Below are 22,805 nucleotides of genomic sequence, written 5' to 3'. Positions count from 1 at the left end.
AGGCTAATAATAGTGTCACAGTATCATCAGAGTCTTTATTACTTATCCACTTTGGTACCAATCCTTCCTGCTTTCACTCTAGTACCCATACTGTCATGGTAGGCATAGGCTAGATAGGAGAGGTGCGTTGAGATGACTAGGTACCCCAACAATGTTAAAATGGTCAATAGTCTCCTGAACAGGGTCTCTATGCCGTAAATTCGATCTTTAAAGGGGTGTGGAACCTAGCACATGGGTGTCACTCCCCACAAGCTTTAGTGACTTTATGGTCACGTGGGAGAGTCTGCCAACTAAACTCCCATAGAAGATGTTCAGACTAGCAGATATCATATTGTCCCCATAGATCATTCATTGCGTAAGTAAGGTAAGCTACCTAAATTTAAGAACAAAAAAAAAAAAATAGTTCTACCCTTAGATGAGATTTTTCTCTCAGAAATCCTATGGCGCCAAAAATGGGTGAACCACCCCCTTCGTACCTTGGGTGGGTCTGTTAGTAGCTAAAGTATCATTCAGAAGTTCAATGCGACTAAAGTATCATTCAGAAGTTCAATGCACCCCAGATACTCAAATAGCACCCGAGACCAGACACAAACTTCCTACATTTTATACAACTCAGTTAAACCTTATTTTGTGCTTAAATGTGGCCTTGAAAACCTCATGTATTACAATCAGCAAGAACCATAATAAGTTAATTTTTAACCCTCACGTATTTATTTACATACTTGAAATATGATAAAAAGAATTTTTTTAGAAAGTTGATAGAAAACTCTTCAAAATAGAAATCAAATTGTATTAAGTTCAATAGAAAAAGATACACAAATCTAAAGAAAATAGGAAGAAATAACTAAAAGACACTTCAACCGAAGACTCAAACGCCACAAGACTCGAAGGAGCCAACGTGCAGGCAAAACGTGTCAAGCCATGTGTGCGAGTATCCTCCCTAGGAGCGTGGAATATTCGTGCATGGGTTGCGTGAGTGAAAGCTTATAAACTGTGTGTGGCAGCATATGGGATTGTCTTTTTCGTCGGTTTTGTTTCGACTCCAGTGTTTCTACTTTTTGTCTGGATTTTAATACTGTAACGATCTGAAAAAATAAATAAAAAAAGACGTAAATGATCGACTCTCTCTCCACCTTCTTCTAAATATTTCTTCCCTACACCTCCTCCCCTACAATACACCTCCTCCCCTACAATACACCTCCTCCTGCACAAAGAAACAGAAAACAAATATCACAGAAGAACAAAAATAGTCTTGGTGATGAAGCAGATTTACCTGAAGAGAGATGTCTCAATTAAGGTACATATTAAATCATTTCTTTTAGCTTATCCTAATTTTATTTTTAGGAAATTATAATCAATTATATCTTAGATCTTCTCTTTTGCCATGATTTAGGTCGGTAATTTTATATGAATTCGGGTAAATGAAGATATATTTGTCTGTCAATTTAAATGTTAACAAAATTAAAAAAAAAATACAGATCATAGAAAGGAAAGATTGAGAAAGAAGAATTTATATGCAAGTGAATTTTTAACAAAATTAAAGGAAAAAAAAAAAGAAAATAGAGATAAGAGAAAAGAAGGGTTTGGAAAGAAGAATTAATTAGAATACTCGTATGGAGAGAAGAAAAATGGGAAAGATAAGACTATATGGTAAACAAAAGAAAAGAAAAAAAAAAGTACAGGCCAAACATGGTAAACAAAATAAAAGGTAAGAAAGAAAAGAGAGAATATAGAAAAGAAGAAGAAAAAAATACAAAATCAAAAGAAAAGAAGAACAAATAAAAAGGAAGAATTGAGAGTAAGAATAGATTGGAATTGACCATGATTAAGTAATAGTGGATTAAAAATTAGCCGAAAATATCTCTGAACAAAAATTAAGAGATAAAGTATAGAAAGAATATCATAAGACAAGAACTAAACCCTCAAAATAAAAAAAAATAGAAAATGAACTCTTAATATAAATAGAATGTATATATATATATATATATAATATGTATATATATATTTAGATGTATATTATAACGTTCCAAGTCTTTAATGCTCGCATGAAGTCTAGCACATGAACCATTGTAAGAGTTAGAGACTTGAACGTGAAATTGATGTCATGGATTCATATAGGTTGACTTGGATACAAAGAACAAAATCGAACTTTCATTAAGGATAAATTGGTAACACCAGTATAAGCTAATCAGGTAAGTGACGTTAGGATAGGCTAAAAATTGTATGAGTTATGATGATGTATGAGTTGTATCGTATGATGTCGTATGAGTATATGATGATGTATGAGTTATGATGCTTGATGATGTGCGTAGTATATATATTTCGATGAATGGCGTACTTGATATGCTTGATACACTTTATAACAATATGATGAGTATGATGATTGCGTGATGTTTACCTTAATATGATGATGTTTTCCATATTAAGCATGTTATATGATGATGAGTGTCATATTGCATCATGTCGATCGACATAGGACATAACCCTAAGAGCATGAAAACGATATTAATACAAATATCCACGTGTATGTGTTACCTAGAGTAACAAAGAGAGAGAATAGAGGGTTGTGTCAGAAGAGACATTATGATGAATTTAGAAGGACCTTGTGCATATTGTATGTTCATAAGCATTGAGCTACTTCCCCTAGAGATGATGAGTGCGGACGCGCACAGTATGATGATGAGTGCGAATGTGCACGAGTGCGAATGCGCACAGATTAAGGTGTTCATGAGGCGCATGACCCTATGGGGTTCTACTGACCTCCGTACGTCGCTACAGATTAGCTTGACTAGAGGGTCTAGGAGGTGTGTGAGCGCCTTAGGGATTCACACTCGCACGTGTGAGTCGTGTGTAGGAAAGTACTACACATCCAATTTGTTCAAGACTTGAGGCCACCCTTATGATGTTTAGAGATAGGTCCCTAAATCATGATTGGATGTGTTTGCATTTGCATGGCCCCTTATAGTGGGCCACTTAGTAAGTATTTTTTGAAATACTCAAGCCATGTGCCACATCATTTTTCAGGTAAAGGCAAAGCGCACTTGTACGGAAGACGGTGGCATTGCAAGCAAAGATTGTGGCACGTGCATAGGGTAGACTCATTTAAATTCTTAGTCTTAAGTTAGAATGTTCTTTCGCATTTCATTTTTTAAAATTATTTTATATTTATTTTTATTTTCTCTAAATTTTAGTATTTCTTATTTAAAAACATAGGACCATGGCTGGGTTTTTTAGAAGAAGTTACGGAAGAAGTTGTTTTGAGTATTTTTCGAAGTTTAAGTTATAAATGATGTTCATGTAAGAGTTATATTTCCGTATTAAAGATGAGCATGCGACGCTACTAGCAACTCTGAGTATGTGAAATTGAGGGTCGTTACAAATATTTCCGCATTAGAGATGAGCATGAGACGTTCATTTAAGAGTTATATTTCCGCCTTAGAGATGAGCATGAGACGCTACTAGCAACTCTGAGTATGTGAAATTTAGGGTCGTTACAAATATTGACCTTAATTTAACTTGAATTGAGGTCTACATGAGAAATTTCAAGAAATTGAAGCCCCTAACAAGTAAAAAAAAGTAGTACCGGTAAGGCATGAGTCATCCAAGTAAGTAGTCATTCAAACTTTCTTCAAGAAATACTTATAGAGACCACTAGAACGTGCTAGCATATATGAGCATATCCTTTTTTAAATGGTTAGAATACATGTTTAGGACTCTAGAAAGAAAATTTGGATGAGAATGATATGTATGTTACTGAAAGTTATTGAAATGCCCCCTAGGACGAAGATTTAAGAGGTATGTCATTCTAATACTTTTTATTATGCTATAAATGAGGATGAGATATTGTGATCTATGATTCAGAATGATGGATGGATATTATTTCCACGTTGAAAGCTTGCATGAATGTTTAGATGATTTTTTTTTAATATTTAGAAGATTAATAGGAATATCTCTCTAATAACTTATCACGACCATATTTTCAAGACTTCAAAAATCCGGAGACTAAAAAATTTAAAACAAACAAAAATAAAATAAAATAAAAAGATAAAAATTCAATAAGAAGAAAAAAAAGAGCAACACCAAAATTAAATTCAATTCTAAGAGGATGTTGTTCAAAATACTACAAACACGAAATACAATTATAAAGAAAAATACAAAAAACTCCAAAACGTAAAAATGGACTGACGCTTCGAAATGACCCCCATTGTGACTGCACAACTCTCGAACGCTCATCCACCTTGACCAGCAACCCATGAATACCTATAAAAGGAAGGAGAAAGGGGTGAGTATAAAAACATGCTTAGTAAACAACCTACTTGTAGGCTCTCATCACTTCTTTCTCCAAGTAGGTTCTCACGGCTTTCCTTTGGTCTTTAGAAAGTTTGGGCTTACCATTTACAGTGCTCTAAGCTACTGTGTAAGTCTCGAAATTCCAATTAGTTCCTCATTAATCATTTACATGTGTAGTCCCCGGTCCCTTTTCGAAACTAGTTTACAGCATCACGACATCAGCCTCAACCCGTTCCTGCACTCAATAGAAGTGTTCATCATCAACCATCTACTCATGTAGTCCTTGATCTCTTCCAAGATCGGTTTACGGAGTCATGGCATCGACCTTGACTTGTTCCTACACACATAGAGGCTCTCATCCTGACACCTACCCTTGTAGTCCCTAGTCCAATCAGCACTGCTTTATAAGTTCGCCTGATTCTACACTCAATAGGAGTCTATATGTTGAGCTAACTACCTATGTAGTCCTTAGTTCTTCTCAAGAACCAATTTAACGGGATCACGGGGTCGGCCCTTACCCGACTCTACACTCACTAGTAACTCAGTTAGTTTCATCACTCTATAAGCTACTTACACCATTGAGGTCTACAAGGTTCTTAGGGGTGTTCAGGTGGTTTAAACTTTAGTTCCCAATTCCACGATGTTTGGGGTTAGCCCCTTAGCTAAACCAATCCCTGGTTGCACACAGGTGTAACCTCCAATCGCTAACGATCATGGAGTGCGATGTCTATTGGAGCATACTAACTTGGTTCTACATGTAATCCTCACTAGCTAAAGCGCCCTAATCTTAACTGAGTTCTTGATGCAGCATGCTTTACTGGGAAAATATATCTATCGAATGCCATTAAAACATAGAATGTGTCTACCCTTTCACAAATGTTTATTAAGAAGATATTCCTACCAACCCCTTAATGCATGAAAATTATAAGGTATAAATCATACACACAATCAAACAATCTCAACGGGCAGATATCCATCAATCGCCTAGAGCACATAGCAGAGTATCCCTTCCTCCAGTGTACCACAGCGAAAGACATTAAATCATGCATGCTTCTCAATTTTCTTGTTCTAAGGGCAATGTCATAATTTTATAACATACGTGTCATATTCATCCAAATTGCTCATTTTAAGTCCTAGCATATTCTAACCACCTTCATTCAAATTGCTCATTTTAAGTCCTAGTGACACATATTCTAACCACTAAAGGTACATTATATTCGCATGCTAACACGTTCTAACGATTCCTACAAGTATTACTTGCCTATACTCCAAGTGGTTACTTACTTGGATGACGCATGTTTCTCGAGCTAACTTAAGTTTTTTATTTTTTATTTTTTTCATAACTTTCTCTTCTCTTGAATTAACTTAATTTCTTCACGAAATTTGTAGACTTTTAATCCATCTTTATAAAAATACTTCTTATAGAAATACTTGTAGTAACTGACTAGAGAAATAGGATTATAGATATGTAATAGGATTGATTTGAGTAAGAAATTAAACATCTAAGCTTAATAAAATGGAATTGTGACGGTTTAGCTCATAAGCATGAAATAGGATTTCCATTACTCTAAATATGATTCTGATTACTCTTAAAACCGTGTTGGGATTCTAACATTGTGTCCATGACTACACCATGTTGATTAGCATGATGAATAAATTCTGTTATGCCCTTGATTGATTATTGGATTATTTTCTATGTGACCTTCATTCAAGTATGGATGATTATAGAGCCTTAGCCTAGGTTTGTTGGCTTTTTGGCCGTTTTGATCTCATTTTAATTAATTCCAATCCATTAATTGATTGATTTTTTAATGATAATAAACCTACTTTTTAATTATTAACTATTTTAAGTATTTTAAGTATTTTGAACTGTCCACGGTATAAGGAATAAAGATTTCAACGATTTTTCAATTACTCAAATCAGAGATAAAACAAAGAAATTACCTACAACATATCCAACTTAGTGATGTGACAGCAAAATAAAAATGATGAACAAATCAAAATATATCAAAGTATGACATTTATAATTTTGGAAGAGTAACAAATGGTAGAGTTTTTCTTATCATTATATTTCTAAATATAATATAAATTTGAATCTAATATTTACCCACATCGATTTTTATTATTACTATATTATATTATTATATTATTATATTTTAAAATTTTTTGTTACTCCATACTTTTTATTATTATTATATTATTATATTTATAATTAATTTGAATTTGTTATTGGACCGTTACTCACATTAATTTTTATTATTTTTATATTATATTAAAAAAATTAAATAAATGAATTTGTAAAATTTTTTTATTTATTTACTTTTAATCTCCACCTTCCATTATTCTGAACACAATCCAATGGTCAATATTGATTCCTACATTTTGCCATTTTTCTTCTCAATATAAACTCATCAACCTCCCCACATCTTAAACTCAACTTCCATAAATTCTCCAATCCTCATTTGTTAAAGTCCCTATTGATTGTTGCTCTCTCCAAGCTTACAAGTTTATTTCTCTTCATCTTATTCTTGAGAGATATTATTATTATATTGTGAGGAAATAGTTGTGAGTGTTCCAAATTGTAAATATACTCTTTGAGAGAGTTGTGGTGTGTTACTATCAAATTCAAATACTAGTATCGGTTTGATCCTACGTCATGGAAATGATTGAGTTTGCTCTTAAACTCGTAAAAAGAGCAGTGTAGCAGTTTAGCTCTAATTCGTGGAAATATTCGAGAAAGTTCTTTATTTAAATTCCCAAGAGGCGCTTGGGAAGTGGAGTAGGTCGAGTTTGACTAAACCACAATAAAAATACGGTGTCATTTTTTCCAACTCTTTCCTATTTAATTTCAAAATTATTATTGTGATTTATTGGTGGTTCTAATTGATTATTGTTTTGACTTGAATTATTTTGTTCTAGTAATTATCATCTTCTACTTATTTGTAAAAAGTTTCATCATTAGAAAAATTAATCACGTTTAAACACTTTTATCGTTAAAACACTATTCCCCCTCCCCCCCCCCCCCCCCCCCCCCCCCCCCCCCCCCCCCCCCCCCCCCCCCCCCCCCCCCCCCCCCCCCCCCCCCCCCCCCCCCCCCCCCCCCCCCCCCCCCCCCCCCCCCCCCCCCCCCCCCCCCCCCCCCCCCCCCCCCCCCCCCCTCTAGGGTTGCCATACCGATCTAACAATTGGTACCAGAGCGGGTTGCTCTTATAGATTTTTTATCTAAACTTTATTGTTCAAGCTTATGGCAAACCTATGTGTTAAAAATGGTTTTAGTGAAGGACAATCAAATTCTAGACCCTCTTATTTTGATGGAACAAATTATACATGTTGTAAAGCTAGAATGAAAATTTATTTGCAATCGATTGATTATAAATTGTGGTTAAATGTTAGTAATGGTTCTTACATTCCAATAAAAATTGTTAATAATATTGAGGTGCCTAAATTAGAAGAGGAATTTGATGAGCATGATATGAAAAAATGTTCTTTGAATACTAGTGCTATCAATTGTCTTTATTGTGCCTTAAGTAATGATGGATTTAATAGAGTATGTGTGTTCTTCCACGTATGAAATTTGGAAAACTCTGGAAGTAACTCATGAGGGAACAAATAGTTAAAGAAACAAAAATTAGCATGTTAGTTCATAATGATGAACCATTTAAAAGGGATGAAAATGAACCTATTGGTGAAAGGTTTACTAGATTTACTAATATTCTAAATGCTTTGAAAATTTTTGGAAAAGTATATTCTACTCCCGAAAATGTAAGAAAAATTCTTAGGTCTCTACCTAAAAGTTGGGAGGCAAAAGTGACGGCGATTCAAAAAGCAAAGGATCTCACAAAGCTTCCTTTGGATGAACTTGTTTGTTCTCTCATGACACATTAGATTACCATGAAGGGGCACATGGAAGAAGAATTCAAAAAGAAGAAAGGTATAAGGACGTTCTTAATGAAGATGATGTCGCCTACTTCACACGTAAGTATAAAAATTTTATTAAAAGAAAAAACAATTGATAAGAATCACGTGTTCCAAATGTTCTACCTGGACATTAGAAGCTAATACACGAAGGACAATTGAATATTTGCACGGCTGAAGTTGGAAAACATTACAACGTCAACAACAAGGTTTGAACCTACATGAGTGAAGTCTAATAAATTTCAAGTTTATTTGCTTAACCACTCAAACATATCAACGTTTACTGAAAAATTTTATTGTTTTATTTTTTTTTTTTTCTGTTTTCATTTTGCAATGATCAAATGGTCAAAATTGACTTCGTCTTTTGTGGAGATTAAAGGGGATCGGGATTGAATCCCACAAACGTCTTTTGTCGAGAGATTATAAATACCCACAATATGTTATGTAAAAATCAGATTCGTGGATGAATGTAATTCAGATCTCAAATTTAGATGTTTCCATTAGAAATCCGAGCATCATATTTGTCATTTCTAAGTTTCAAGCAATTCTTATGGTAGAATTGCACCCGAGTCATTCAATCAAGTCTTGATAAGTTAGATTGTGGAGTGACTCAATTTAGAACAAGGTTCCAAATCTTGCTTCTAGATCTTCGATCGTAAGAGGTAATCTAAATCTAGCCTTATCTCTTGGTTGATCCAAATTTCGTATAAGGAGGTGTTAATTACTTTGATTCAAGGGTTTTTGCTAAAACAAAACCTTGGATCGTTATGCTGAGGATTAGGGTTGCCTTATCACATTTCACCAACCAAAAAGAGTCAAAGGGTGAAAAGAGCAAAAACGATGAGGTAATATGTTATGAATGTAAAAAGTCGGGTCATATAAGAATGGATTGTCCTCTCCTCAAATCTTCTAAGAAATCCAAGAAGAAAGCAATGAAGGCTACTTGGGATGATAGTGATGAAAGTACAAGCGCAAGTGATGAAGGACTAGCAAATTTTTGCTTCATGGCTTATAGTGAACAAGAAGATGAGATAATTCTTGAATCTCTTTCATATCATGAATTATTTAAATTTGTTGATGAGATGCAAATTGATTTAGAAAAATTAGTTCAAAATATGTTGGGCTTAAAAAGAAATATAAGACTTCAATTATTGAAAATAATTCTTTATTAAATGAAATGGTCATTGTTAAAATTGATGTACCTTGTGAAAAACATGTATTTGATTGTAATGAGAAAAATACATTTATTAATAAAGTTAAGTTTCTTGAGCATGATTGTTGAATGAATCAAATAATTTGCCAGAATTTAGTAGGGCTAAAAAGTCTATTAAAAGGTTAACTACTCAAAAATTAAATAAATACTTGAAGGAGGTAAGTCATATGGTGATAAAAGAGGATTAGACTATATTGATGAATGTTCTACACTTCAAGTTCTAAAACAATATGTGTAAAAGCATCCCATATCATGTCTAAGTCAAACTCATGTAAATTTGTATCTAAGTATGATAAATCTAGATTTGTGCCTATATATCATTATTACGGTGTTGAAGGTCATATTAAACCTAAGTTCTTTAAATTGAAAATTCTCAAAATATTCCTTCATGAAGAAAATTTTCTCAAAACATAAAGTTCAACAATGTCCTAAGAAATAATTTTTCCATTGAAAATAGAACACATAAATTTAGTCCAAGAAATAAATTTTTGCATGATGTTGTTTGTTTCTCATGTGGTAAGTTTGGACATAAAGATTATTCTTGTTACGTGTCTAAATACAATGTCTTTAATATGAATGCAAACATGAAATGGATTCCTAAATTTGTGAAGACTAACTTTCTAGGACCCAAACAAGTATGGGTACCAAAATGTCAATTTTGAATATTTTTGTTTTTTAGGTTTGTTTGAAAGTCTCCCAGAAAAATAAGTGGTACTTAGATAGTGGTTGCTCAATACACATGACGGGTAATCAATCCAAGTTTGTGAATCTTTCCAAGAAGGAGGGTGGCTTAGTAACCTTTTGTGATAACAAGAAGGGTAAAATAATTGGTAAGGGTACTATAGGTAATGACTCTTGTACTCTCATCGAATATGTATTGTTAGTTGATGGTTTAAAGCATGACTTACTTAGTATTAGTCAATGATGTGATAAAGGTTTTAGAGTTGTATTTGATAAGAAAAATTGCATAATTGAAAATGCTACCGATAGGAAAGTTTTGTTGGTAGGAAATAGAGATGATAATGTGTATACTATTGATTTGAATGATTATCCTACAAATGATAAAAGTCTTTCGTTTTGCTTGATAACTCTTAGCTATGGCATCAAAGACTAGGACATGCTAGTATGCACTTTATTTCAAATATTTCAGAAAAAATTCATTAGTTAGAAGTCTTCCTCAACATAAATTTGAAAAAAATAAAATTTGTCATCACTTGTTAAATGGGTAATAAGACTTCTCCCAAATCTAAAAATATGATTTCTACTATTAGACCTCTTCAATTATTATGGACTTATTTGACCCTTCTTAAATAGCTGGGGAGGAAATTATTATGCTTATAGTTGATGATTTTTCAAGATTTAGTTGGGTTTTGATGATAAAACATAAGAAATGATGTTTTGAAAAGATTTGCTAGTTTTGTAAAAGGAGTTAAAAATGAAAAAAGTTTTTTAATTACTAAAATTAGGAGTGACCATGGAGAGGGGAATTTGATAGTGTTGCCTTTGAAACATTGTGTGAAATAATGGTTTTTCTCATGACTTTTCCTCTCCAATGACTCCTCAACAAAACGTGTGGTTGAAAGGAAAAATCGTACTTTACAAAAATTTGCTAGATCAATATTAAATGAGTATGATTTATCTAAATACTTTTGGGTGGAAGCCGTTAATATCGATTGTTATATTTTAAATAGAGTTTTAATTAGATCTTCATTGGATAAAATCCATTATGAACTTTGACATAATAAAAATTCAAATGTTGGGTATTTCAAAGTTTTTTTTTGTTGAAAATGTTTTATTTTGAACGAAAAGCTTGGAAAATTGATTCAAAAACGGATATTGATATTTTTTTTGGTTATTCATGTGAGTAAAGCATATAGAGTTCTTAATAAGTGAACTTTAGTTATTGAGGAATTTATGTCGGTGTTATTTGATGAATGGTCTATTTGTAGGGATGATTTATAAAGAAATTTTGGAGATTTACTTGTTAGTGACAAAGGCAAAGAAATTGTTTGGAGTAAAGAAGAGGTGACCTTAAAGAAAGAAGGTTCTTCATTAGTGGCAAAAGAATAGAAGTATGTCTTATCTCATCCCAAGGACTTGATTCTTGGTGATCTCGAACAAGATGTGAAAACTCGTTCTTCTATTAATTTATTTAATAATCTTGCTTTTGTTTCTCAAATTGAACCAAAAAGTCTAAATGATAATTTTGGATTTTAGCTCTCCAAGAAAAACTAAATCAATTTGAAAGGAACAAAGTTTGGGAATTAGTCCGTAGGCTCTCTAATACTTTTATTATTGGAATAAATTGGGTTTTTAGAAATAAAAGGGATGAAAATGGGAATATCATTAGAAATAAAGCTAGATTTGTAGCTCAGGTTATTGTCAAGAGGAAGGCATAGATTATGAGAAAACTTTTACACTCGTGGCTAGATTAGAAGCTATTAGAATGTTACTTGTTTTTGCTTCTTACAAAAATTTTGTATGGTATCAAATGGATGTGAAAAATACATTTTTGAATGGTTATATTATAGAGGAAGTTTATGTAGAACAACCTCCCGGATTTGAAAATGTTGAATTTTCTCATCATGTCTATAAGTTGAAAAAGGTTTTTTATGGCTTAAAACAAGCTCCAAGAGCTTGGTATGATAGACTTAGTAATTTTTTTATCGGGAATGATTTTAAAATGGGTAAACTCGACATTACACTCTTTATTAAGATTAAGAAAACGATATGTTATTAGTGCAAATATATGTGGATGATATCATATTTGGTTCTACTAATCTTCTTTATGTGAAGAATTTTCTAAATGTATGCCTAGTGAGTTTGAGATGAGTATGATGGGAGAACTTAGTTTCTTTCTTGGACTTTAAATCAAACAACTAAAGGATGGTATCTTCATCAATCAAGAGAAATACAGATTTGCTCAAAAGGTTCAAGTTCAATGATGGTAAGATTGCAAAAACTACCCTGAGCACATCCACTAAGCTTGACAAAGATGAAAAAGGTAAAAGTGTGGATATTAAAACTTATTGAGGTATGATTGGATCTTTACTTTACTTTGACTGCTAGTAGACCTGATATTATGTTTAGTGTATGTCTTGGTGCTAGGTTTCAATCTTGTCCTAAGGAATCTTATTTACAAGCCGTTAAAAGAATATTTAAATATTTGCTTGTAACTATTGATTTAGGATTGTGGTATCCTATAAATGTTGAATTTAAATTGGTAGGATATTCTGATGCGGATTTTGCCGGAAGCTTACTTGATCGTAAAAGTACTAGTGGAACTTGTCAATTTCTTGGTAGTTCCTTAGTTTCTTGGTTTAGTAAAAAGCAAAATTCGGTTGCCTTATATATTAACGAAGCAAAATATATTGCGGTTGCTAGTTGTTGCTAGTTGTTGTGCTCAAATTCTTTGGATGAAACAAACTCTTTGTGATTTTGGATTAAAATTTGATAGTGTGCCTATATTTTGTGATAATACGAGTGCTATTAATTTAACCAAAAATCCTATTCATCGTTATAGAACTAAACATATTGACATTAGACATCATCTTATTCAAGAGCATGTGCAAAATTGACATATTATTCTTGATTTTGTAAACTCTAATAATCAACTAGCAGATATTTTTACCAAGCTGTTGAATGAAGAAAATTTTTGCAAAAATAGGCTTGGTTTGGTATTATTGGTTGTGATATATCTTGTATTTTATAATTTTCGTTTATAATTGTTGTCTCGGGAGCCACTTCGTCATTCTTCCTTTATTATTTTTTAATTGTTATTTTTTATGATTGTGGGAGAAAATTAAGAAAAATATGCTTTAGGTATGTTGTTTTATAATTTATGAATGTTTCGTAATTTCTTGAGGCATTAATATAGGGGAAGAATATGCTTTTATATTGCATGTATTGATATAATTACATGGACACTGTATTACTTTGTTTTTATGAATTTTTTTCTTGAAATGGTTTGTCGTCATCTCAAAAAGAGGAGGCTTTTTGACCTTTGATCTCATTTTAATTCATTTCAATCAATTAATTGATGTTTTGATGATAACAAACCTACTTTTAATTATTATCTATTTTCAGTATTTTGAACTGTACACAGTATAACGTTGGGAATAACGATTTTAACGACTTTTCAATTACTCAAATCAGAGCTAAAACGAAGAAATTGCAGTAGAGACAATATACCCGACATGATGATGTGGCAGCAAAATCAAAATATATCAAAGTATGACACTTATAATTTTAGAAGAATAACAAATCGTGGAGTTTCTTTATTATTATATTTCTAAATAAAAATAACTTTTACATAATATAAATTTGAATCTAACCGTTACTCTTATCGATTTTTATTATTACTATATTATATTATTATATTATTATATTATAAAATTTTTGTGTTTACTCACTTACTTTTTATTATTATTATATTATTATATTTATAATAAATTTTGAATTTATCGGGTGACCATTATTCACATGGTTTTTTATTATTTTTATATTATATTATTATTATATTAAAAAAATTAAATAAATGAATTTGTAAAATTTTCTTATTTATTTACTTTTAATCTCCACCTTCCATTATTCCTAACACAATCTAATGGACAATATTGATTCCTACATTTTGCCACTTTTTCTTCTCTATTACACTCATCAACTTCCCCACATCTTAAACACACAACTTCCATAAATTCTCCAATCCTCGCTCAAAATCTCCATTGTTTGTTGCTCTCTCCAAGATTACAAGTTTATTTCTCTTCATCTTATTCTTGAGAGGAAATAGTTGTGAGTGTTCCAAATTGTAAATCTACTCTTTGATAGAGTTGTGGTGTGTTACTATCAAATTCAAATACTTGTATCGGTTTGATTCTGCGTCGTGGAAAGGATTGAGTTTGCTCTTAAACTCGTAAAAAGAGTGGTGTAGCAGTTTGACTCTAATCCGTGGAAAGAGTCGAGAAAGTTCTTTATTCAAATTCACAAGAGACGCTTGGGGAGTAAAGTAGGTCAAGTTTGACTGAACTATAATAAAACTACGGTGTCATTTTTTCTAACTCTTTCTTATTTAATTTCAAAATTATTATTGTGATTTATTGCAGGTTCTAATTGATTATTGTGATTATTGTTTTGATAATTATTTTGTTCTATATTATCATCTTCTACTTATTTGTAAAAAGCTTCATCATTAGAAAAATTAATCACATTTAAACACTTTTATCGTTAAATCCCTATTCACCCCTCCCCCTCTAGGGTTGCCATACCGATCCAACAATGTTCACTATACTTCAGTCCTTTAGCCACATTTAGGGTCATTTATGATTGTGTTAATTGACTAGTACTATGTATGAATGGTTAGGAAATAACTCTTAATCATGAACTTACTCAACTAGTGAGAGACTACTTAGTATAGAGGAATGTGATATCACTCATTTAAAGACTTGTGGCACACTAGAAGATACTATTGAGGGAGCTCTAATTCTACATGGAGAAAAATATGTCTTACACTATTTAGAGTCTGAAATAACATAGGAATAAGAGCTTATTAGGTATTACTAGAGGAGTTTCCGCTAGCGATAAATATAGAGCCTATTAAGGAGACAAAAAGGTTGCTAACATGACCCAAGAGCCCATGACTGATGAGGGCAACTCAACTTGCATGAGATAGTGTAATGACTTAGATGGTCCCAGGAGGAGGAATCAATGGCTAAGCTCACCTACAACCTTAAGAAAATTGTGATGGGTGACTTACACCATGATGTTAGGAAAGTCTTGGGATTTGAACTAAAAACTTTGTTGAAAAACATGATCTTTAAATTTAAATTATCTAAGAAACTATAAACGATAAGAACCAACCCAATGAAAAGTTTTGGAATGGATTACCTTAATGATTAAAATAATAGAAAGAAAATTGGTTTCTAAACTCATGATTCATATCACTCCACAAAAGGTTGGATCAACACCACTTGAATGACTTTAAGAGGCAAATTCTAAACACAAAAATTTGCATACTAAAAAAACTTAGTTCTCTACAACACTAAAATAAAAACTCGATTATTTTCAATTCTAAAATGTGATGTTTGCCATGAAAGAAAAGAAGTTTTATATAGCATTTGACAATCTTAATACATGTGAGTTAAATATACAAATAACCTCCATATTAAAATGACTAGTTAACGATGAAATGTGATAACCTATGTGGATTACACTATAACGTTAACTCTCATATTAAAACTCCCACAAAATTATTATGAAGCTCAACTTTGCACGACATGTTGGGAAGGACTCCAACGTCTTCTAAAATTTCTTAATAAGCTCATCATAGTTTGAATATAAGTGACTAAAGCTCGTTGTAAGTTCTTAACTCTCGTCCTTGTAATTGGAGTTGAAATTGGGTAACTCGTAAAAGATGGTAGAAACCCGCAGGTGCAGGGAGACTATGAAATTGGTATCTTTTTTCTATTCTCTATTTAAATTCGATCATAAAATTGTATTATTTTGGGCATTTCAACTTTCAAAACTCAATGACATTTCAGAGAGATTTGGATGTGGAATTTGATAAACTTGACATTCTGAAGAGTCCAAGAATATGGGAGGGTGGAATACAAAATACCTCTTTTTCTTTGTACATGTATTGCTAAAATTATGGGGTCAGGTCTTATTATGAACAAGCACTAATTTATAACATGCATACTAGCTTACTTTTAATCATGTTATACAACAATTCAATATAGCTCATGGAGATATAATAATGCAAATTTAAACTGAAGCTTTACAGTTTGCCACTTTACTTTAAAAGAAAAAAAAAAACAACTAAAGCGTAATGAACACTTAGAAGAGAGATTGAAATCTATAGATTATAACCACAACTAACCTAATAAATAGTAGGTCGGTCATTCATAAACAACATAAAAACTAAACTACATACTTTTTTATTCAGCCTAACCATCTGTAAATATTTTCCAAGTCAGGAGTTGTTCCTGAGCAGACTGTGGAGATTTAGAATAATAATAATAATAATACTAATGTCTCCTCAAACCATGTAAGTCATCCCAACTTGCATGATGTTCATGTGAGGAACTCGCATTGTTGCTGCACCGCCCCTGCAGTTCCTCCTTAGGAACGCATAGAAATAGTTTATAACAAGCTTCTTAATAAAAAATGAGTTTTTCTTTGCTCGGACATCCCCTTGTGCCAGTAGATATGTAAATCCTGAATCCATGGCTTCCCTAAGGGCTGATAGCTCATACTCCAAACTAGGGTCGTCACCCGATGCCATGATGCTGGATGGCAACCGCGCCCCAAGAGATTCTTCGGAGCTTGTAGTTCTTGCCTCTTCCATCAATGGAATTCTCAGCTCCTCATTCACATCAATGCCACCTGGGGTTGGAGAAGAATCCCTCAACCTCTCTGAAATATTATCAAATTCCAGCTCATTCAAATTGCTCTCCAGGGCAAGTTCGCCAGACTCCTTTCTTAAGAACTTCTCGAGGCTTTCCATCAGAAGCTGCTCAAATGCATGGTGATCTTCCTTCCGCACATCCTTGTAGCCATATCTCGCGATGCAACGAAATATATGGTAGTCTTTTGGACCAACCCTTCTGAACAAAAATCTTTCCTCTTGCGGAACCACGGGTATTGGAACATATTTAATACACACGAACACAATTGTGGAGTGGATGGCTGGAAGGGTGAGAAGAAATTGCCCAAAAATTGCTGGAATGCCTTGGACAAGCTCGTTGTAGAGGAGACCAATTCCTGGAACTCTTACAGTTCCGAGGGTAGATCCCAGTTCAAACAAGAAATCCGTTGATATCTTCTCTCTCACCTCACTTTGATACTTCAACACACTCCCATAGTTCCATATGTACATCACAGAGAGGAAAACGGAAGCAAAAGCAAGTGGCAACCACCCACCTTCTCTGATTTTTGATAAAACTGCAGATAAGTAGATAAGTTCCACTGATCCAAATACAAGTGGGAAACATAACGCAAGAAACAAATTTGTCTGCCAGATCAGAAGCATTACTAGGGTCACCAGAGCAGTACTCACCAGCATCACACCAACTTCAGCAATACCTATAACAGGAAGTAATTATTAGCATTGAAATCAAGTGGAATCACAAATACAAACAGAAAAAATATATATATTGTGTTTAAAAAACAGTAGATCTCTACAAGATGAAGGAATCATTTGTCCATGGGTAATGGAAGAATAAGAATTTCATACAAAATATATAGTGCCATCATGGATCAACAACAAATAAAATTTCCCGTGTACATTTATCAGAAGTGTTCGAAGTTTTGTAATCATCAATAATGTGTTAGACGTAAATCCCAACCGATGATAAAATTCATTGAAATGCCCCTACTACAAGCTACCTCACAACGTAGATTATCAATGAGGTCCAACTCTCGACATCTGAATACTTAGTCAATAAATCTCGCCACACTTGCCTTGCTTTCCTCTAACTCACTCGAAATTTGTTTCCCATTTTTCCCCTCCTTACAGAAGTTCTGGTTGTTGGAGGCTTAACATAAAGTCTTGCTTGTGAGCAATCAAGGGCGTGGGTTGATAACAGATTATAATATAGCATTCACCTCCAACAAAAATGCAAAGCGTATGTAGTGCTTCATACAGAATATATAAGCATTGCGATGTCTGTAGTCCTAAGAGAAAAAAAAAAAGGGACCTAACCATAAGAGAAAAAAAAGGGAGGAAGGAACCTAACCATAAGCATTGGCGATGTCTGTAGTCCTTCGAAATATTGCAACAACAAGTATGCACATTATCATCAAAAACCAATTGATCATAGGGATGTAAATTTGACCCATTCGTCTCTTAGATGTGTGAATTATCTTCATTCTCGGAAAACATCCAAGAGCCATAGATTGTTTGACACAAGAAAAGGTTGCAGATATCATTGCTTGGCTCGCAATCATAGCAGCAAGTGCTGCTGTCACAAAGACTGGCCAAAAAAGACTTGCTGTTTGTTCAGAAACCAAGGAGACCAAAGCAGGCTAGTTAAAACGAGAACTTGCCAAAAACGAAGCCAAATAAATGGACTGAAGTAAATGAATGCTTCCACATTGACAATTTTCACCTGGCACAGAATCATAAAATATTCTTTCTGCAGAATCTGGATGTTTCATGAGATATGCAGCCTGACCCATGTACGCCAAGAGAAGGCAGGGGAAAACAACACAAGTGAAGGCAATCTGTCCAAAATGTACGTAAACTTAAGTTGCTTTTAGCAATACAGATTCATTACGCAATCTTTCAAAGGGAAAAATTCAGCAGTTTCTTTATCTTTACTCGTTTCTTTTGTGCGCTTATGTAGGGTGGTATCTTTTTTTTTTTTTTTTTTTTTTTGGCGGGGGGGGGAGGTGGTTGAGTGGTTATGGTTTACCTGTATGGCTGGCACAGTGAAATGGCCTAGATCAGCAAACATTGCTTCAGCTCCTAAAATGACATTATAAAACGTTTTACATCTGTTAAGATGAGCCATCTCTATATTTTTCTAGTTCAACTTCATCATTGAATAGATTATAAATTAACAGTATGTAGCATAAAAAGAAAAAAGAACCCCATATGAAGATAACACATTAAAAACAAGAGCAGACTAAAAGTCGATGGATAACATGAGGGTAGAAGAAGGCAAGTCATACCTGTTACGCACAAAACACAACCACCAAGAGCTGACCATGCGTTATTTGAATTTTTCTTGAAGAATAAATAGATGTAAGCGGGATTGAGAGCCCTTATAACGGTGAGATCATACTTCACTAAATTGTAAATTCCAATAGATCCCAGGCTAAAAAACCACAAAGCAAGCACAGGAGCAAACATAAATCCTACTTTCCCCGTCCCAAATTTCTGTATGCTGAACAAGGCCACAAGGATTATAATTGAAACAACGACCACAGCATCTGCAAACAAGAGAAATTACGAGGACATAATTAAACGTCTATAATGTAGAGTGAAAATTCAATAAGCAGAAGAACCCTTTTGCATTCTAGCCACATATTTCTTTAGATTGACTCTAATCGACATCAAATCAAAATTCAATAGTTCATTTGAGCCATGCCAAACAAAATTTTAATGAGCAGTAATAATACATGAATAAGAAAGAAAGGAAAGGTACCAACTTGTATCGAATGACTTTATCTGTCCCTGCAGACCACTCACAGCAGACATCACTGCAGTACAAAGTTAAAAGAATTTTAAAAAGATTACAGTTTAGTACCTTTCAATGCCAGTTAATTAATGATAATGGAATGTAGATCTTATGTCCAATTAAAAAGGTGAAACAAAGTTTACTTAATAATAAGGAAATACTTATCACCATCTTCTAGCTCTTCCCATAATTCAAGCCAAAATTGCAACATTTTTGGAAATGGACATTAAAGCTTTATGAAGGAAGGGGTATGATGATTCAAAAGGAGGCTCTCATTTGTTGAACCAGAGGGTAATCTCAGATTTAAAGGATCTTGGTGGCTAGTTACTGAAAGCATCTGATTGAAGAATATGACTCTTTTTTGTAAATGTGGCACTCATTTGTTGCAACTATGGGATGGAGGAAGCAGTCAGTTTTAGATCCAAATCAAAAAAAAAATCCATAGCTCCAAACACTTGCCGAATCCACAATGAGGAAAGGACTAGATGATTATGGAAGATGTTTGGTCAGGGGACACTTCTCTAATCTCTTCACACCAAAGTTCGAACATTGTATATGCTTTTCTCATGATAATACCATTGCTTGTTTGTTTTTTTACAGCTTCTTCGCAATTTTAGAACTTAATAATTACAGCTTCTTCGTAATTTTAGAACTTACTAACCAGAGAAATTTTGAATGACAGGGTGACAGAGAACATTAAACTCACCTTATTCTAAAGCCCTAAGGGGTGATCTTAGCATCCTCAAGAGTCTAGAATTTGACCAGGTCTTTACATACTCAACATTATTTTTACACAAAAAAAAATTAATAACATGCAATAGAGCTAAAACCATAATAAAACCATGGAAGGTAAACATCTAATCAACTTCTTAGTTGTGTGAGATTGTAAAAGATTTCTTCGATTCATGCACGAGACTTTTTCCTAGTCAACACATGAATAAGACAGGATGTTTTTTTATAATAAAAAAAAAAAAAAAAAAATTCTCCTCTAATGGTTTATTATGTATCTTTTGATATACAAATAATTTTTTGGTTTATTATGGGAAGGAAAAAAGAGATGGCAATCATCGAAGACCTGATATTGCTGGGGTTAGAATACCATCCCCAATAATCATTGAAGTGCCCATCAGAACCAGCAGCAATATAAGAGTTTTCAAGGATGATCTCTTCTCGAGAGTTTCTTTGATATTTAAGGCCCTTTCCAACTCTGGAGTTGGTAGTTTGAGCTTAAAACTTGAGATATGTTCATCAGCTGGCTGACGGTTTGGCAGCATGTTAACTTTGGCGTACCTACAAATCAGTGAATACAATGCAAATGTTCCTCCTACAATGAAGAAAATAAGTTATGATAAGGAAATATAGGAAGGGGAACAAAACTATTGCTGAGCTCATACCTTCACCATTGTCGTTGGCTTTGAGCACTACAAAAACGTATTTTGCCAACGGAATAAGAGCAATTGTGTAAATCACCAAGGATAGAGCCCCCAGGACGTCAACATCTGCCTCAATATGCACCTTGCTGAATACATCAGCAAAGACGTATAATGGACTTGTACCCATGTCACCATATACAACACCAAGTGTTTGAAATGCTATAGCAATAGTTTGCCAAATGGAAGCATCCTGATTCAACACAAAACAATTCAGTTGAAGAGCTTTAGCTTATTTCCATCTTTTTTGTTTTTACTTTCTGCTACAGTACAGTTTATTCACATACAGGTTATTTTGCTATCACTCAATCCAGGTGGACGATTCAGAGCTATTGTTGTTTGCACTGTTTAGCACCAAGTAAGTTCACAAATCTCCACAGCTTCTAATGAACATAGTCTTAAAACGATATTTTTAACAAAACTAAAAGAAGAAAGCAATGAATATATACAGTTTCTCGGTAATTTGATCTTAATATGTCGATTATCTTCGTGGCGGCCAAAGAAGAACCAAAAAACTAGATGCTCTATTTATTCACAGGAGCAAGTAAGAGAAGTGGATTGGAAGGGTAGAAAGAAGATATACCTTTAAATGGTGATAGTTGGCACCGGCAATCTCCATAGCTTCAACATCAAAAGAATCGACTCTCTTGGGCTTCTTAACCAATCTCCTTCTCATAGATCCATATCCATCTCCGCTTTCTCTTTCTTCAAACAGCGACCATGGAGGCGACTCGGAGTCCACTTCACTGCCATCAACCCACCTGTAATCGTTACTACTACCAGTAACGCTATTCCTCCGCAGCAACCTGGAGCAATCTTCTTCAATCCGATCTTCTTGCTCCATATCTCCACCAAGTCCTCGATAACCTCGACTTGCCTCCGCCGCAGCTATTCCTCCCTATGCTACCTTCAAACCGAAGGCAGCAAGAAATGCGCAGTGTTGGAAATGGTAATGGTGGATTTAGCAAAACGAGGCGAAGATAGAGACGAGAGTCAGGAAATGACAAATATCAAGGTTCCAATGGGAGTTAACCTTCGCCTCCTCTCCTGGCTAGTGGCCTACCCGCCGCGAACCGCCACGGTCACTCAATTATTCTGATCTTGCGTCCTGGAAATATTATTGAATGAAGCCACATCGTCACAGCCCACGCATCTCAATAATTGAATTGATAGATGGCTCTTTAAATTCTCTCTAATTTAATCAAACATTCAAACATTCAAACATTCAAACATTCAAACATTCAAACAAAAATTGGTTGTTTGAACTGGATTAGGGTTTGTATTGTAGAAGGTAAGTCGTTCCCAATTTTAATGATTGTCTTGAAGGTTTAATACGTTGAATCGGTATGCTAAGTAGTGCACATAGTTTTTTACAAAAATATTCTTAAATATGCTCACAAAAACAATTGTCAATAAATTTTAAAAATAATTTAGAACAAGTTTGATGAATATAAATATGAAAAAATAATTCTATCAAAACAATAAATAATTTTGAATAATTTTGAATAGTAACCCATTGTTATAATAATTTTAAAATTAAATAAGATACATTATAATTGTATCAAAATTAAAAAAATAAAAAAAAAATGAAAGTTTGGCTGGAGATAATAATTATAGTTATGATTTTTAAATTTTGGAAGATTTAAAATTGTAAAATATTTTGTCAAAGAAAATGAGTTTTAAATCAGAATTTTATTTTAACAATCAAAAATAAAAGAGAGTTTGGAGATTAAAAGAAATTAATAATAATATAAAATTGTAACTTGCTTTTGTTTACGA

General features: G+C 33.5%; 1 protein-coding gene, 1 long non-coding RNA gene and 1 pseudogene across 2 annotated transcripts; 2 read left to right on the top strand and 1 right to left on the bottom strand.

The window, feature by feature from the left end:
* LOC111487991 overlaps positions 1-22,805 on the top strand; it is a 601,695-nt pseudogene that overhangs the window by 475,707 nt on the left and 103,183 nt on the right.
* Positions 1,125-3,333, top strand: LOC111490315. The gene is made up of 3 exons (XR_002719534.1): positions 1,125-1,297; positions 3,025-3,092; positions 3,214-3,333. It is a non-coding gene; the product is annotated as an uncharacterized LOC111490315 (long non-coding RNA).
* Positions 16,225-22,322, bottom strand: LOC111489863 (putative potassium transporter 12). Its single transcript, XM_023138292.1, has 10 exons — positions 22,060-22,322; positions 21,610-21,933; positions 20,991-21,219; positions 20,672-20,920; positions 19,568-19,618; positions 19,088-19,348; positions 18,829-18,881; positions 18,523-18,637; positions 18,151-18,405; positions 16,225-17,497 (listed from the first exon to the last, which is right to left on the bottom strand). The coding sequence occupies exons 2-10, from the start codon at positions 21,868-21,870 to the stop codon at positions 16,452-16,454; spliced, it is 2,520 nt and encodes an 839-aa protein (XP_022994060.1). The 5' UTR covers positions 21,871-21,933; positions 22,060-22,322; the 3' UTR covers positions 16,225-16,451.

Source organism: Cucurbita maxima, unplaced genomic scaffold, assembly GCF_002738345.1.
Source record: "Cucurbita maxima cultivar Rimu unplaced genomic scaffold, Cmax_1.0 Cma_Scf00001, whole genome shotgun sequence".
In the NCBI taxonomy this organism is placed as follows: Eukaryota; Viridiplantae; Streptophyta; class Magnoliopsida; order Cucurbitales; family Cucurbitaceae; genus Cucurbita; species Cucurbita maxima.
The sequence above is the reverse complement of the archived record's forward strand: the minus strand, read 5'-3'. Positions and strand labels throughout refer to the sequence as shown.

Excerpts from the sequence above, each read along its gene's own strand:
- LOC111489863 (XM_023138292.1), bottom strand. The coding sequence starts at position 21,870 with ATGGAGCAAGAAGATCGGATTGAAGAAGATTGCTCCAGGTTGCTGCGG. Across the intron at positions 19,349-19,567 it reads GATAAAGTCATTCGATACAA|ATGCTGTGGTCGTTGTTTCA; the intron begins GTTGGTACCTTT and ends TCTTGTTTGCAG. Across the intron at positions 18,638-18,828 it reads TCACTGTGCCAGCCATACAG|ATTGCCTTCACTTGTGTTGT; the intron begins GTAAACCATAAC and ends CATTTTGGACAG.